The 17,633-nt window shown below is 46.3% G+C and overlaps 1 protein-coding gene and 1 long non-coding RNA gene across 3 annotated transcripts in view; both read left to right on the top strand.

Annotated features, from left to right (window-relative positions):
* The first annotated feature begins 1,303 nt into the window (after window positions 1–1,303).
* LOC139047492 (uncharacterized) lies at window positions 1,304–7,135 on the top strand. The gene is made up of 3 exons (XR_011507173.1): window positions 1,304–1,631; window positions 2,767–2,987; window positions 4,701–7,135. It is a non-coding gene; the product is annotated as an uncharacterized lncRNA (long non-coding RNA).
* Window positions 7,136–8,327: 1,192 nt separating this feature from the next.
* LOC139047491 (protein Skeletor, isoforms B/C-like) overlaps window positions 8,328–17,633 on the top strand; it is a 38,046-nt gene continuing 28,740 nt past the window's right edge. For both annotated transcript variants that reach the window (XM_070521303.1, XM_070521302.1), the window contains exons 1-3: window positions 8,328–8,516; window positions 12,347–12,481; window positions 15,507–15,582. In XM_070521303.1, the coding sequence (XP_070377404.1) occupies window positions 8,465–8,516; window positions 12,347–12,481; window positions 15,507–15,582 (263 nt within the window). In that variant the 5' untranslated portion in view covers window positions 8,328–8,464. The remainder of the gene's footprint in view (window positions 8,517–12,346; window positions 12,482–15,506; window positions 15,583–17,633) is intronic.

The following is a 17,633-nucleotide window of genomic DNA, read 5'->3' as shown; positions in this document are numbered from 1 at the left end:
AAAAAGCTTTTTATTCATTTTTACGCTCTCAAAAGATGATTCCGGTCTCAGCAATTATTGAATCTTTTGTCCTTTCGCCACGTGAATTGTCCGTGTTATTAGAAAATATTGGGAGAAGACTAGAAGACAGGTCCTTTTCAGTCGTTCCACCGTACCCATTGAAACCGTTACCGCTAGAGGAATTTAGAGAAGTCAGATTACACGAACTGGCGGATGTTCGCTCTCTGTCTTCTTCAGCGTCAGGTCAAGATGAAGTTACCACAGCCGCGATAAAAATTCTGTATGAAACGCACCCGCAAGGAATCTTGAATATGGTATATTACTCCTTAAAATATGTCTGGATACCTTCAGAATGAAAACTTGCTAAGATAATACCGATACCTAAAAAACAGGGAGGTGGATATGATTTACATAATTTAAGACCGATTTCTCTAACATCCAATTTCGTTAAACTAATAGTTAAAATTTTGACTTGCCGGATGACGACCTATATTTCTGAGAGCGTGATGCTTAACCACAGTGAAATTGGCTTTAGATCTGGATACTCGTTATGCTGTGCGCAGGTACACTTAGAGCACTTGCTCGCCGCCGAAGAGAATATTCCGCAGCTAAAACTTATGATTCCATTGAGCATTACATAGTGATAAAGTCACTAGAGAATTGCAGGTTTCTGAAATACATAAGCGCATGAGTTTCATACTTTTTTCAGAGAAAGGAATTCTACAGTTTTCAAAGCGGATGTTCATCATCTGGGTATAAGCAGAAATTTGGAGTACCACACGGGTCAGTGTCATCTCCTGTAAGACTTAAAGGGACACTAAAGGTTATTACAAAGTCAAGTTAAAGTTATAAAGCAATGCTCTAGAACGTCCAAGGCATCAATATCATCGCGAACAGAGCTGAACAGAGCGAATTGAGGTAAATGCTTGGCACGATTTGAGACCCCCCAGCGACATTCCGATAGCCCGATGATGAAGACACTCCTCATTGTAATTTATGTCACTAGTACTCAACTAATCGTAATAAAAGATCATTTCATTAGGTTATAAGACGGAAGAAAATTCAAATTGTCTACTTCTGTTCACTTCTAAAAAAAAAAAAACGTTTTGACGTTACTCTTCAGTAGTATGGGCGAAAAGCTTCGTTTTCGCTCGATTCTGCACGCTCGACTATGCGCCGCGCGCGCTTTGGAGTTTCAGTTGTATCGTTATCGCGTCGTGCTGCGCTGGTTCTGCTGGCTCGCGAAACTTGCATTTGGAACAAGTTGCGAGAATGCTACATCTATGTCTACGTCTACGTCGTGGGATGCGTGGGATGCGGACGGTCCGCGGAACTTGGCCAAGAGCAGCTGCAGCGGTGAATCCAACGTTCCTTATCACTGTGTGCCAACGAGTGAACCTCTCCGTTCGAAGTGGTTAAGTGCCGTACCTCTGCCACAGCGCATTGGGAAGGAGCCGAAAAATCGCATAGTGTGCTCACTGCACTTTCGTCCAGAGGATTACGAGTTCAAAGCCGACTTACGGAAGTCATGTGGAGTGCCTTTCAAAGCAATGCTATCCCGTAGCGCTGTTCCGCCGGTCGTGCCTGCATTCTCCGAAGTGCAAGATCAACTGCAGGTCGAAGACGGGGCGGTGAGTACGGCATTTGGTTTTCACGAAGGAAAAGCTACAAATGTCTGAATATGTACAGCCATGACATACAGTTGCCGTCGTATAGTAGTACGCAACGACGCCGGCAGCGCAAGCCCTCAGCAGCAGGTCACATTCATCAGTGCTTAAATCGCTGAAGTCGAGCCCAGCATCGCGAGCCAATGTGTCGTTGTGAGGGTCGTCCATTGCAACGAGCGCGAAAGTTCGCATCATAAAATAAAGAACCAGCTTATCGTCGCGCGCTTTCCCTTCCGCTGGCCACCACAGTTCCACTTTCCCGCTGCTGTCGGCTCTGTCTTGGCTCTGTTTCTGGCCGCGCGTTTGTGTTTTGCGCAGAAAAGCCATAGCACCGCCTGCGGGCGCCGTTACGATGGCGCAACGTCACTATGAGACATGACGTCACCCCTCCTCGATCGGAGGGCGGGCGATTTGAACTGCGCTAGAGGTATGCGGACGCTTCAGAACGCATTATGTGTTAAAGTAAGTCTCTTCTTCGCATCAAAAAAGCGTTTCGAGGTTTAAGGGATGGTATTTCAACAGTCAACGTTGACTTAATATTAACCTTTAGTGTCCCTTTAAGATATTTTTAAGCTCCATTCTTCTGCTCCAGGACATTTGTGTATACGTTTATGCCGATAACATCGCTTTTTTGCATCGAATGATGATCTACATTCGCACTATCGATCGCTGCGAAATTGCTTACGTACTCTTAAAACTTCGATTGAGGATATAAATATGTCTCTGAACGTCAGTTTCCATGAGATCGTCCCGTTCAGATATCCCTGATGTACCGTCCAGAGTTCATTACCCAGATGGATTATCTCAAGCACCTGGGAACCACGTATGAAGGGACATTAAACTGGAGAAGACAACATTGAAAAAAGTCGCGCCTAAGGCAACTCATGACGTGGGATGGTTGCGTAAGATTAGTACCCGACGATAGGGGTACTAATCGATAGGGATAATACGATAGGGGTAATAATATGAAATGTATGTCCAACCCATCACGGAATTTGTGCGCCTTGTTCGCCGGCATCCCAGCTTATAAAATTCAGCCTCAGAAAGGGTAGCTTTGAAATTGTTCCTTGGACATCCCTAATTTTGTTTGCACTCACAGGTCGCCCAAGATTTTGAACCACCGCCAGAAGGTTCTGCGCTGCCTTGACTCATCTGATCCGGTATCACAATGAGGGCGACGACTTCGTGTCTGCAATTGTGATCGGGGACGAACCATGGTGCCACTACTACGAGCCTCAAACACGACGGCAAAGCTTACAGTGGAAACATTCGAATTCACCGCCCACAGAGAAAGCAAAGGCCGTCATTTCCACCGGAAAGGTGTTGTTTACTATTTTTTACTAGCTTTAGCTCGGGCCCAACTCCGACGCGGCCTATTCAAATAAGTGTAAAACGCAGAAACGCTTTTCTGAGATAACGCCTGGGTCACTTTTAATGGAATTTGTTGAATTTGAGAAAGTTGACTTCTAGTATCTGTTGGGAGCGGAAGTTCGATATAGGACCTGAATTTTGTTGAAAATATTTTGAAAATTTTGAAAGTGCGAAAAAAATAGAAGCACGACGTTTACAAAATAAAAGCTCTACCTCAAACACAGATATCGCGGTTCTCTAAACGGCATCTATTATAAGAGTCAAAGCGGACAAATTCGGTATGTCAAGTTGTATCTTACGTGAATAGTTACGTAGTGCTCAAGGGTTCTGCGAATGCCGTATTTCGATAATGCTAAATTGTTTGAGATTCATTTGTAACATATCAAGTTTGTCCGCTGTAGATGTACTATAGATGCGATTCACATAATTGTGATATTATTTTTCATTGCTGAGTTACAGAGGTTTAAACTTGATAGTTTCGTTTTCTGAAAGTTTAGGATTTGTGCCAATCTTTAATGAAAAATTGACAACCTAATGAAAAATTCGAAACCAAAAGACAGTAGAATATATGTTTTTCTTTTAAACGCAACAAACCTCATCAAATTGTGTGCAGTGGTTGCCGAGAAAAACTAATTCACCTTCTACATGTATTCAGATAGGAGCATCCGAGATAAAGCTTGCTCTTAAGGAGGAGGCCAAGCTGCAACGTGAGCCCCCTCCCCCCCCCCCCCAACGAAATTTCTGGCTACGCCACTGACTGCTTGTGCTTTTTTTTCCTTGGAAACCGTTCCCTATTTGCACCAAGCTCTTGAGTACTTCTCTCACCGTGTTATATTTCATTTCCCCACATGCCTGTCTGCATGAGAAGTTTTCTCTCTCAGTGTCATAAGACTCATGAAGGTAATGACGCAACCACACGCGTTAATGGTTATTAAAAGCTCGAAAGTGTTAAATCTGCAATTTTATCAATTTGTATTAGCACACTGACACAATATCAGCATTAAGAGTAAGTTGTAAATTTCTACGTCCCGAAACTTCACCGAAGGTTTCGTATGAGGCACGCCACGCAGCCGTATTTCCCTGTTTAATTTATACCCCTCAGCGCAGAAACCACGTTTTACAAGTGTTATTATCTGTAAGGAGTAGCGCACACGAGCCGTCATATTACATGCGACTTTTTGGTCCCGACCTCGATTGTAAGCAATGTCATATATTATTTGTGTTGGAGATACCATGAATATCACTTGCCGGGGTCGCGAAGTGGTTTTGGTGTTGCGCTGTTAAGCCCGAACTTTCGCAATCGAATTCTGGCCACGGTGGCTCGATGGAGGCGAAATGCAAAAACAACCGTGTACCGAGTTCACGGTAAAGAAGCCCAGGTGGTCAAAATTAACCCAGCGTCTCCAACTATACGATTTGCCTCATAATCGTATTGGGGTTTTGGCACGTAAAACCCCAGAAATCTTTATTATTATTTTTGATACCATACATAACGCATCTCATTCTCTTTTTATGTAGCATTGCTCGCAAGCGCCCGCCTTTGTCCTTTCTGTGTCCGTGCCTTAGCTGCTATAGCATCGCATGTGTAACACACTAATTCAGCAGCGTGTTCCCCTGATCATCTTTTCACCGCGCCTGAAACCATTTTCCTGTCTATTGCAGAACAAGGCAGTTGAGACCTCAATGGGCGCGGTGTCAACAGCGACGCGGGAAGGTAAATGCAACAAGATTGCAATAACCTTGGCGTGCTTCGGGACAATCCTTCTCGCTTCCTCCTCAATCATCTACGTTGTGTCTTCGCGCGGACAGAAGTCCTTGCCGCTCTGCACTACTGAAGACTGCCGTAAGCACGCGAAGCTACTCACCGACAATATCGACTGGACGCTCGATCCTTGCGAGGATTTCTCCGCTTTCGTCTGCTCGGCGGCGCGCAATTCCTCGGGTCGGGGCAGCTCCAAAGTGGCCGTAATGAATAGCTTCGTGCAGTCATGGTACGGACAGTTTCACAGCATCCTGCGTAGTGGTGCCGAGAAGATCCCTGCCGGAAAGAAAGTTTTGGCCATGTACGAGAAGTTCCTTTATTACGCGTCGGACAAGGCGCAGCCAAAAATGTTTGTGGATTTTCTAGCTAGCCAAGGGCTAAGCTGTCCCGAGCTGCCTGCACAATTGCCCTCACCGTTGAATTACATCCTCAAAGTCTTACAAATGGCAAGCTCCGCTGTGGATAACTGTCAGTTTGTTTAAGTCAACGAATCAGCCTTCTCGGGGGAGACGTGTCCTGCTCTATCCTGGTTTCTACATCCCCATCATGTGGAGCAATCACAAGAAGGCCACAAGCTCCTACGGCTACACTCAATACTCGGATCAGTACCGCAAGCGCTTATATCCGGACAGTGCGACGAGACCTCGCCTGAACGAAAGTGTCGTTGATGAAACTATCGCGGTAGAGAAGGACGCGCTCGAAAGCCTGAACGCGGTGTTCACATCGAAAGCACCTGAGCCGGTGACGTTCTCTTTCGCTAATTTAGAAGACAACGTACTCAACGTATAGAACAGCGTGTGGCACCAAAGCTTCCAGAGTGCCCTCCTTCTGGATCCGGAACTCAGTGTAAATGATACTATCGTAGTGAGCGACGTCAACTTGCTGAAGACAATCGCCAAGCTTATCTACACTTACGACAGAAGGCAGCTAAACATGCCCCCGACTTGGCTCCTTGTACAGTACTATGCTCCCATCTCAGATTCTCGCCTTTTTGAGGATTTTTATGGCAACGATACGGAGATAGCAGCAGCTTGGCTAGTTATGTATTGAGCCCGCCACGTAGAAGCACCGTACCGAGTCTTCATCCTTGTCCTCAGCCTGGTCTCTCGCTTCACAGCTGCAGACAGAAAGATAATCGACGATGGCTTTTACGGCCTCGTTTCGGCGACCGTCGACAGGGTCCAGAAGTCGAACTGGATAGACCCTCCCAGTAAGGACCGCATCACGGAGAAGCTGCTCGCCGCGAAGATTGCTATTTGGCCTCCAGACGATCTTCTCAAGGAAGGCGTGCTGGAGAGTATATACTTCGCGTTCCCGGGAAAGGACGCCTCCTTGGCCGAGTATTGGATCGACACCAGAAGAACCATGCTTCTGGTGAACACTACCGACGACTACGAGGAAGTGCGGAGGCTGCCCTGCAACACTCCCCTGTCCTACGTGAGCTACGACTGCGCCTTGAACACCGTGAATATCGCAATGGCCGTCGTCGAAAAACCGGCGTACTGAGCATACGGTAGCAAGGCCATGCTATACGGAGGGCTGCTATTCCTCTTGGGAACTGCGCTGGCGAGGGCCATCGACAACGAAGGCCTTCGGTGGACGTCGGATGGAACAAAGCTCAGCAGCATCGTGATCGCATCGACGCAGCGCGAATTGAAACAGAAAGATGCCTGTTTTTCTCATCTCGGCAAGAGCTTGCGCCCTGAAGTTCCGGCTTCCGCGATGTCCTTCGCCGCCCTCAGGCAAGCCCACATTCGTGACGGAAGCGTACCCCTCGCTCTGAACGAAATGCTTACAGAGGACAAGGTCTTCTTTATGACGCTCTGCTATTTGACGTGCAGGGGCTCGGGAGACAGGGACCGCTTGGGCCTGGACTGCAATAAGGTGGAGCAGAATTCCGAAGCGTTTGCCAAAGCCTTTAACTGTTCAAAGGTATCGAAGATGAACCCTGAGAAAAAATGCCTATTTTTAAAGAATAAGACAGACTAAAGATATAAATTCTCATTATACACCAGGCGACAAGAACCTATTGGTTTCTGGTCACACTCTAAGCACGCTTTTGTCGACCCTAATTAAGAAGAACGTATCTAGGATTTTGTATGCGTGTGCATTGTACGATCTTGACTTATAATACTTCATTTGAATTACTGTATGTATGTTTATTTTCATATAATATTTGCTAACCATTCTGCATCATAGCAAACAACTAGGACAGATATTTAACTGGCACAGAACCCACCTACATGTTATTTCCTAGGTTGTCTTTGTTAGTTTTACTCATAGTTCATTGAACACGTAGGGGTTCTGCGAGTGTGCGAAACCTGATGCAGCGTGGTTGCATGGTGGACTATTGTGGTCTTACAGAAAAAAAAAACACCTGTTGCGCTCAGCGTCTGAATAAACGGGCGGAAGGCACTAGCGCCTACCTTGACATCGATCCCATGGTGGGCCGATTATTTTTTCGAGGCTTCGAAATGGACCTGTTACGCTCACTCCTAGTTTATTTTGTGGCATAAGCTTCGAGTAACACCCTTGTTTATTGCATAGCAGTTCCAGTTCACCGTCTGAGATGGCTGGGGACGAAATTTAATATAAATCAAAAAAGCAAATAGAAAATATAGTACAGTACAAAATTCACGGGTTTCATTACAGATATATTAAAGAGTAAGTTTAGTTACAAGTTGAGTTACAGAAGTCTCTTGAATAATCGGAATTAGCAATCACTGATCACCGCACACCAAAGGACAGAATCCCAGATTTTAGAGACCCGTCGTGTAAGCACGACCTTGGCGAAATTTCTGGAAACCCGTAGGTAGAAAGCGAATGTAATGACGCCGCTAATGACGCCACACACAAGAAGGTAGCATAACATTTAACCGGCTAATAAATGGAAAAGGCTTGCCTGGCGCACACTGAACATTTGCATAGCAGAGCGGTTGTGACGTCTTTCCCTCCTCTCGGGCACCTCCTCTCCCGGCGCTCACCTGTTCACTTTCTCGCTCGCTTGCTCGCAACAGCTGCGCACGCGCTCTCGTTACATGCCCTGACGTCAGCACCGGACAGGGCGCGTCAGGTGTGCTTCGTACGCCGCTCACTAGGGGGCTACACCCCACCAGGTGGCTTGCGCTTCGCACCCTCCTCGCCCTCCTTCGTTCCTCACTCGCATATTGTGACAGAGGAAAGACGTTCGCTCGCTTAACCTTAACCTAGAGGTGTACATAGAGTGCTCGCCAGCTTGGAGGCCTCATCAACTTTGTCACGTTGACGCGTTATACCTAAGCCCCACGACAATTATCTGAACCACACGACAAATACCCGTATTAATATAATTTTATGCTGCAAGAAATACACGCTGCGCTGAACACGATCACCAGTGTTCTTAATTCGCGTATGATAACCAAAAAAACATACTTTCTTATCACATTACGCAGATGAAAATCAATTTTGAAACTCCCGATTCTTGGCTGCTCCTGCGAAAGCACTTGCATGCGAGAAAATGCAGAACGCCAAAGAGCAGGAGAAGAAGAAGAAGACAATCCTGCGTTCGCCGGTCTGTATTATGCGTGGTCAGGACAATATCATCAGCGACAACGTCCTGCTGCGTGTATTCTGTTTTCATTCCCGATTCTGAATTGTTCGCTTGGCTTCGGTCCTGCGTTCAAGCATGGCTCGTTGGTCACCAGTCGAGGCGCTGCTGCTCGGCGTCGTAGTGCAAGGTATGCAACCCCGTTCTCTTGTGTTGGGCTGCTCGCGGGGTCGAATCCTGGCCACGGCGGTCACATTCCCAAGCGGGTGAAATGCGAGAAAACGCGTGTACTGGGATACACGGGTTTGAGATACGTTACCCGCGTGCACGTTAGAGAGTCCCAGATGGTCTGAATTTCTGGAGTCAGCCACTACAGCGTGTCTCATAATCAGATCCTGGTTTTGGCCCGTAAAACCCCATAATTTTTTTTTAACCCTGCTCTCTCCCACCTCCTTTCCCGAGCAGCCAACTGCACGCATCACCTGCACTATTTTCTTCCCGGTACCTTAATCACGCATTTCTCGGCACAGAATACCTACCAAATCTAGGGGACATCGAAAAGAAATGAAGCTAGAAAAAGCTCCTCGTTCAAATGCAGACAATTCTGTCATCGTATTTGTAGGCGTCCACGTGCTATATCCGCATAGGGAAGGCGACTGAGGACAAGAAGGCCCTAGGAAGGGACAGGTGGGAAAGAAGCAGAAAGGCAGGAAAATACCCGCATGTCATCATGGTACCTATCTGGGAGACAAATGTGATGGCGTTGATGTGAAGAGTATACATCTTATCAATTAAGCCAACGTTCTAAAGCAAGACGTTATGACGCCTTATTTTACGATGTACGCGGCTTGTTTGTACGAATCCTGTCCAGTAATGGCAAAGTTTTTAAGCAGCGGATCAGCTAACCCTTTTATTAAGCAACGTGACTTGATTTATTTGTAGTCTGCACCGTGCAAAACATTGATACGGACGCCTTACTGAAGAGCTATACTGGGTACTCCGCGATGTTCGACACGCCGTGCTTTCTACAGCAATGGTGAAGGAATAGCTGTTTCTCTCTCGTAATGTCTGCAGCCAATAAATACCTTGCACACGCATAGTGAGCCAATGATTCTAGTCTTTTTAACGCAAAATAATTATGTGCCCCTTTGCGCGGAAAACCGTTGTAGTCGTCGGCGTCACCGAAACATGGCCCGACTTCGCAAAGAGTAAGGACTGCTGAGGCAATCCTTACATTTCTCAAAAAAGTTCCTGGAAACAAAGTAAATTAATGGTTCAGAGAACAAATCCGCTAAATTTCGGTGGGAATCGAACCGGGACCACCGGGGTGCGAGACGAGCACGCTTCCACGATGCCAAGGCGGCTCCACGGTTCTGGCGAACTAAAGGCGTGGCCTAGGTCGTGCGTCATTGATCACGTGACGGCCTAACCACGTTCTGATGTCTACAAACGGTGCACAGCTTTCGCATTCCCACACCTAAGCAGTCTTACGTGTCTATGCTGAATCTTTTTACGTATACAGGGTGTCCCAGCTGTAATGCATACTTTTTTTTATTCGAAAGCGTCATATCGCCCACTGAGCGAGAAAGGCGCCGTCTGTCATCCGTAGCCATTGTCTATGACGGCACGTCCCGAGTTCGCCTTGACGGGCTGGAGATGATGATGATGATGATGATGATGATGATGATGATGATGATGATGATGATGGGGATCTAAAGGAAGGAAGCGGGCGAAAAGGAACTCCTGCGGCTGCAACAGCACCCCAGCTGTTGCCAGCTGTTGCATGAGGGGAGAGGGCACCGCCGAGACGCCACGTCATCCTCTCTCTCAGATGCCTGTCTCACTCGCGCGTTTCTTGCCGGCGCAAGTTCTCGCCTGCGTTCTAACTTCGCCTCGGTAAGGCCCAATCAAAATGCGCCAAGCATCTCAACCAGCTCGCTTGCCCGCGAGGAGTTCACAACTCGAAGGGCCACTCAGCGGCGTTGAATTGGACATCAATTCTTTCGCATGCACAACTCATAAGTGCTTAGATGTCCTCGGATATTCGTAATTGTTCTTTTTCCTTGAACAGCCTGGCTAGCGCTAGGTAGAACACAAGGTACAAGAGCTAAGTGCATACACAGCCGGGTGTAGCAAAACAATAAATCATACAGGTAACAGGCCCTAGGCACTAGTCTATCAAAACTGCAAAGTCACAAGGCCACAACTGTCCACAGGAACTTCATATATATTGCAAAAATATATGGACAATCCGCAAACTGCCTAAACAAATTATTTGAAAAGCGAGAATGCTGCGGTTAATTTGTTTTCAGGTTTAAAAAAAGAAGGGCCCCCTTCACTGTAGTGTAATAAAAATTCACAAATTGAGTTTTTATTTTTTTTTCTCTAAGGAGCTGGTATAAGCTACAGCGTTTGTCAGGAGCGATTGTGTTTTATAAAGCTCTTGTGGCGCCACAGCCTCAAGTCGTGAGGACGCGTATACTTAGATACCTTCAGCATTTTGGTTGACAGGTGATTCAGGCTACTCCCATTTACTTCTACTTTAGCTTAATTGGTAGGTGTATGTTTATTCCCTGTACGCCGTGTTTACTTGACCGATGGGCCTACTCCCAACTTGGTACCAGACAGCAGAGCAGCTTCTTTTAGAACTCCTCCATTTCGACTACAGGGGACGTATTCTGTGACAGTCATTTTCGGCGATAGTACCACGAAGGTCATATAGTAGCGCCGAAGTGATGGTCACAGAATACGGCCCCAGGACTCGTGTCACAAGAGAAATAAACGCCACTAATGAAACGAGGTCGGTTTACTAGCCACGAATAACCTCGTTAAAAAACTGTCCTACTCAAAAAAGAAAACTAGCAAACTTTGGACAATGCTGACGTCAGTAATTTCCTCTGACACATGTAATAATAGATATCAGGTATATTTAAAATAAGTTTCCTCGTTATATTATCATGCGCTAGTTTCAACTCCTGATAATTGTCCTATACCCAATATATCATTATATTGTGTTTTCCCCTTCTTCCTTATTTTTCTTTTTTGTGTCTGTGAAGCAACATAATTGTTCTTTGATATCGTAGGGACTGAGCCTTGCTCCACGGTTATGAAAATATAAGATACTTACGCGTGGTCTACTCAGTGCGCTATTCGCTGCATTCTAGCTCAAGACGATGTTGCCTATAATGTACGAGAAATGTATGCGCGAACCGCTGTTTTAAACAAGTTTCTCATAACAAAAGCGCATTGAACGCCTTCTGTGCAGTAGTTAATTTGTTGGTAATTCATAAATGCGAATCAGTGGTGACGGAAACAAGTGCAACCTTAATCATTGAAAACTGTGAAATCCACTGTACGCTCCGAGTGACCGTAAATACCTGTTTTTGTGCAGTCCACGAGGATTGCGTAGGAGTTTCATTGCTTGGAAACCGAAATTATGTAACTCTCGGCTTCTTGTACTCCAGTAGTTTCAGGTAGTAGGGATTTTTCCCACGCATTCTCAACTGGATGACACCATTGCTTCGATCGCTTTCTAAGGTGGCTTCTCTTGCTTCTATTTTAGGTTACGTAAATTTCAATCATGTTAAATTTCAAGCGGGGAGCTTTACGTACGGTCGCGTTGCTCCCGCAAGCGGTATTGCATGCCAACCATGTGCATTGATAGTGAAACACATGGACTAGGAGATGTCGCGATTGTTACCACTGCAAATGAAGTAATCGACAGATAGATAGATAGATAGATAGATAGATAGATAGATAGATAGATAGATAGATAGATAGATAGATAGATAGATAGATAGATAGATAGATAGATAGATAGATAGATAGATAGATAGATAGATAGATAGATAGATAGATAGATAGATAGATAGATAGATAGATAGATAGATAGATAGATAGATAGATAGATAGATAGATAGATAGATAGATAGATAGCAAGAGAATGATTCGTGCTAAATACAAACGGCTACTCCATTCTGAACTCCTCCGCTCACAATGCCAAACTGGCCGTTCTTGCAGGCGTCGCGAGTGCCTATTACGGCATAAAAATAGGCGCCATCACAACGTACAACCATGGCGTTACTGGCAACGTGTCCGCCGCCGCTGAGGATGCTATCATCATCACGGGACTCAATTACGACGGAAGGGGTCCGGGTAGGTGCACCCAAATATTTTTTGGAAAAGAATGTTCTGGAACATCAGGTGGTTTTTGAAATCATGTGCCCCCTGACTCCGCGGTTCGTGAGAGGCATATTATTATGAGATAGCTAGAGTCTCAGCTTTGAACACCAACGATTTACGTTCTGTAAGTGCATGCCGGCTATTATATCTCAGGCTCGGGACGGAGCTCCAGCCCATGCGTCCGGTCCTCCAGTACAATGGCACATTCTATTTAGGCGCATTGCGCATGTAGCTTGTCTGTGTCTAACGCGTGGAGCTATTCCACATTCGAACCGCTGGACGCAAACGCACGTTTTTTTTTTTTGCGCCCATTTGTGGTCATTTGGTATTTTTATTATGTTAATTTGCTGTCGCATATATTGACTACCCAGAACATTTTTTGTGTTTCAACGCTCAAATGAGCGTTGGATTAAGGAAACAGTAAGTGCTGTGCATGTGCTTTCTGACACATTAGTAATGTGCGCTTAGAGGGCAAGTTAGGCGCTTTATTTATCATGTCAGGAAAGTGGCATCGTAAGATTTTTCCACACCTTCTGCAAAGCATATAAAGGATAAATTTTGAAAAGTGAATTTTTTGTCATTACAAATGGAATTGTTTTGAAGAGAAAGGTATTTTCAATGAAGCTACCTATGGTCAGTGGCTGCTTGTCAGGAGAGCAGACACCTTCCTGACGTTTATGTTAGCATGTCTCCAAATAACAGGGGGTTACCTACAAAAGAGTGGTTTTAACACTGTCGTCATGAGCACTCTCAAGTTGCACAGGTAGATTCCTGCGATATACTTCGTCATTCGTGATTCACGCAGTCGTCACTCACCCAATACTGTCACCATCACAGTACTGACGTCAATAACGAGAAAATATTTCCTCACTGCCTTCCCCTCAAAACCTAGATGCCCGAGAAGTTGGCCGAGTTCCATAAAGGTACACTAAAGGCAAATAATAAGTCAACGCGGGCTGCTAAGACACCAATACATAGACCTCACCGCTCTTGTTACGTGCCAAGGATTTAAGAGGGGGAGTCAGCTGTCTGTTGGTGATTGGCGATGTCTCGGGTAATATCGTCTGTAATACAGCACTATATGAAAATCTTGAGATACGATCACTCCATCACCCCAACGTTCACTCGAGGTGACTCGTTGTCCTCTACACGAACAATTTCTTTTTTCATTTCTATGAATCAACCGAGTTTAGTCCTTCCTTGTTCAGGTGTAGACCATTTCAAAGGAATGACGTCTTGCAGATATCTGTTCGTATATTGTTGCGTACCGAGAACCTATTGGTTCTGGCAGGCACACGTGATTCTATTGGTAATGAGCCTCTCATCGTCGTGCAGTAAAGAAAAAATGATAAGTCAGAGATTACTGCGGCAGAAATTGAAGTGCATGGCTCGGTGAGAAATACGCAGAAAGTGTATCTGTTCTCATTATGCCCACGCGCCTGCGCGCTAGCGAACCACTGGTTTCTTCTTTACAAACATGAAGCTTGTCTATATATTTTCTCCGGTTTCGGCATTGCAAATGCTCGACGTGGCGCCTTTCTTTAAATGCGAAGCGTTTCTATGTCTATAGTCGGAGCCACGGTCAGCACAAGATCACGCTCAAGAACGCGGCGATATTGCCTGCAAAAAATGTGGGCCGATCCCGGCGATAGTGCACTCAATGTTGCAGTCTGTGGTAGCTCACACTGTACCAGTCGCCGCTTGGGGGTGCGCGCTCCAGAAATGGAAAACGCGGATAGAAGTTCAGAGGCGCGCTATAGGTGCCGAGAGAAGCGGATGCACGCGAGAACCCTCTCTCGTTCTAGGCAGGCAGTCACATGCGACGGAATTGCACTCCTCGCGAGAGAGGAAAATCCACATTATCCGTGGACCTCTCGAGCATGGCCAACTAGCGGTTCTCTCGCTGCATGGAGGAAGTTTACCACGTCACCACAAACACCATGAACCGAGTGCCCGCTACGCCACGTGACGGTGTCATCGACCACGTCTTCACTAGAGTTATTGTTATAGATACTTGCAAGTACGTCTCGTACTTCTGCATGAATAGGCAGCTACCATTCATATTGGGCTGAATCCATGCGGCTGAAGCAGCATAAAAAAGCACTTAAGAATAACCCTGAACAATTGAAAACTTTGCCCACACAGTTGCCTCATCGATACCTCTCAGAATCATACTTCGCATGACATAGTCATCAAGGATGTTTTCTGACTAAAGTTTCTTTCTTGCTGTGTGTGCCTCTTTGCATTATGCGGCTTGCTCTCCCGTTCTACGTCATCAGCGCAGCCAGGACAGCCTGGAACCAGGGAAGCAATGCGTAATTGTTGCTCTACAAAACTATGAATACGCACGCATGAATGGCACACACAAACACCAGGCGCAGCAGTCTGAAAAGCGTGGCAATATGGGAGCAAAATAATTAAGGCCAGAGTTTGCCATTTTCGATATCCAAGTGCTAATCGCACGCGAGTTCCTACGCGATCTCACTGCTCTCAATAACCGCAAGTGGTCTTGTTTGCTTCAGGGGAAAAAGATATGACATGAATGCCGGCTTTCTGGCACATGCTTAAGTCTAGGGAAAACAGCTGCAGTAATTTTTAGTTGTCCGTGACTTCCGCATTGCTTTCCTGATCACAACATACTATTCTTTGCAATTTTCATACGCCAACGCTACCTACTGGCACTGAGGGATATAATGAGAAAATAATAGTTAGTAGCAAGATTGAACTCATCTAAGGGAGCACACAATGTTACGACAACGCTCAATCATCGCAAGCGACTTGTACGGAGCTCCCTCTGGGAGAACAGAGTTCCACGTCGTTGACAACTCTTTCTTCGCGAACTGAATACACTGGTTCCAACAATGGCTTGTAGGAACTTTCAGGTTTATACGGTTCCGTTTCCACTTAGGCCCACGTATAAAGGGGTTTAAAACGTCCCTCAGCAGAATACGTCCTGCGCTAATTCTCCCGAGATCATCCGCGAAATTTATCCTCGCAGATGCGTATTTCTGGGCCGGAAACAAAGGCGAACTGGAGGAAGAGTCAGGTGATCAGTTGCCCGACGAGGCCGGAAGGTGCGTACAAGCCTACTTTTCGGCATTTATAGAGTCTTATATACGTTCTATTGTAGCAAGTATGAATACGGCATTCTCATAAAGTTGGTCTCGTTGGTGGTTTCTCAAGTAACGAAACGCGGAAGGAATGGACAATCGTGCATCCGGTCAAGAGAATGCTCCAATCGTGCTCTTCTTACGGCCCGTCGCGGTGCCACTTAAATATCTTGACATCCACGCAAGAAGGTTTTCAGGAGTTTCAAATACTGTTACGCGTCGCATGAGCAAGGCAATGGTGCAGCGCTGTCTTGAAGGCGAAGAAGACGAGGTTGCACATAAGCACTGTTCGAGCAGGTAATCGGACCTGCACCTCGATATGGCTGTACAGTACACGTATCGTGTAAATGCACTCTTATCAATGTATAAAGTCTCGCCTCGATGCCCCCACGATCACCTTGTAAATAAACTCATCCGTAACAACCTGGTAAACGAGTGCTAGGTAATCGCTCTCGACTGCCTTCTTCTGCGCAGCCTTCGACGAAGCCGGCGCTTGGTCGGACTACCGCCTCAAGACACGGACATGAACGAACCACAAACAGCTGGCGGCAGCCATGACACGAGCATGCGAGACGACATCGATGTTACATCTCGACGATGTAAATCATTTTCGACAGTACACTTGAAGAGCACAATCAGCGACTTGAAGTCGTACTGGATCGCACACAAAACGCTAGACTAGTTTTAAACTCAAGCAAGTGTCACTTCGGTAAGCGCCGGACCCTCGTGCTTGGCTTGTTCGTCGACAAAGATGGTGTACGACGTGACCTTGAAAATATTGCTGCAGTGCGGCATTTTAGCGAACCTTAGACAGTGAAAGACCTCCGATGCTTTCCAGGCCTGTGTGCGTATTTCCGCCGGTTTATTAAGAACTTCACGCAACTTGTTCACCGGCTCACGTGCCCCCTCCACAAAAAGAAACCGTACGTATGGAGTTCGAGGTTGCGTCCCGTCAGCTGGAGTATTTACAAACTTCTGGGGCATTCTTGTGTCATTTCGATACCGAGGGCGTGACTGAGCTACACACTGATGCTAGCGCTGTGGGTGGTGGCGCTGTCTTGGTTCAGCTTCACAATGGGCTCCAGCAGGTGGGCAAGTTGCACATTGACGAGAGCAGAGTGAAATTACATTGTCACCTAATTAGAATGTCCGACGATAGTCTTCCTCACCCAGAAGTTTGGTTCATATATGCACAATCTCCATTTCAAGATAGGGACGGATAATCATTCCTTTTCCTGGCTTGTTGGAGTGAACAATCCTTCTGGATGACTGGCACGTTGGACGTTACTCCTTCAAGAATACAACTTTTCTGTCGCTAAAACAAAGGTCGGTGTCATACCGATGCACACTGCTTGTCTCGTCTCCCATCACCCCACTCCAAAGCTAACGACCACGACTTCGATGACTATCTTGCCAGCATTACCGAGTTTCCTGACGTCAGTACTTCTAATTTTAACGGCGCGATCCTACCCTCATGCCATATTGGAGCCTGTCCGCACGTCAGGCCAGACCACGCTGTTCACGCTGTTCACGCCGTGTGACGGCCTGTTTTACAGAAAGAATTAATCCGGTGACGGCGTTTTGTTGCTCCTAGTCGTTCCCGAACGCCTGCGTACTGCGATTCTTCGCCCCATGCATGACGACGTCACATCGGATCACCTGGGCTTTGCTCGCACGCTTTATCGATTACACTAGCACTTTTATTGGCCGATTTATGGAAGTACAAGAAAGTACATTACCAGTTTTGCCAACCAATGGAGCTCCCTACATTTTACCATTTGAAAGAATGTGCATCGATGATTATGATAATCCCTAACGTGAATTTTGAGCGCAACTGTTCAGGTGTTTAAAGCGATAGCGTCAAGGGTCGTTTGTCGCAGAAAATCTAGCATCCGTGTCGACGTCTGCGCCGGCATTGGCAACGTTGTTCGCATAAAAAAAAATATCATACCGAACTCCGTATTCCGATGAGGCCCTCCGCGTCGCACAGAGGCGCTACTGAAATAATTGAATTT

The sequence above is a fragment of the Dermacentor albipictus genome, chromosome 7 (assembly GCF_038994185.2).
Source record: "Dermacentor albipictus isolate Rhodes 1998 colony chromosome 7, USDA_Dalb.pri_finalv2, whole genome shotgun sequence".
NCBI classification, from domain to species: Eukaryota; Metazoa; Arthropoda; class Arachnida; order Ixodida; family Ixodidae; genus Dermacentor; species Dermacentor albipictus.
The sequence above is the reverse complement of the archived record's forward strand: the minus strand, read 5'-3'. Positions and strand labels throughout refer to the sequence as shown.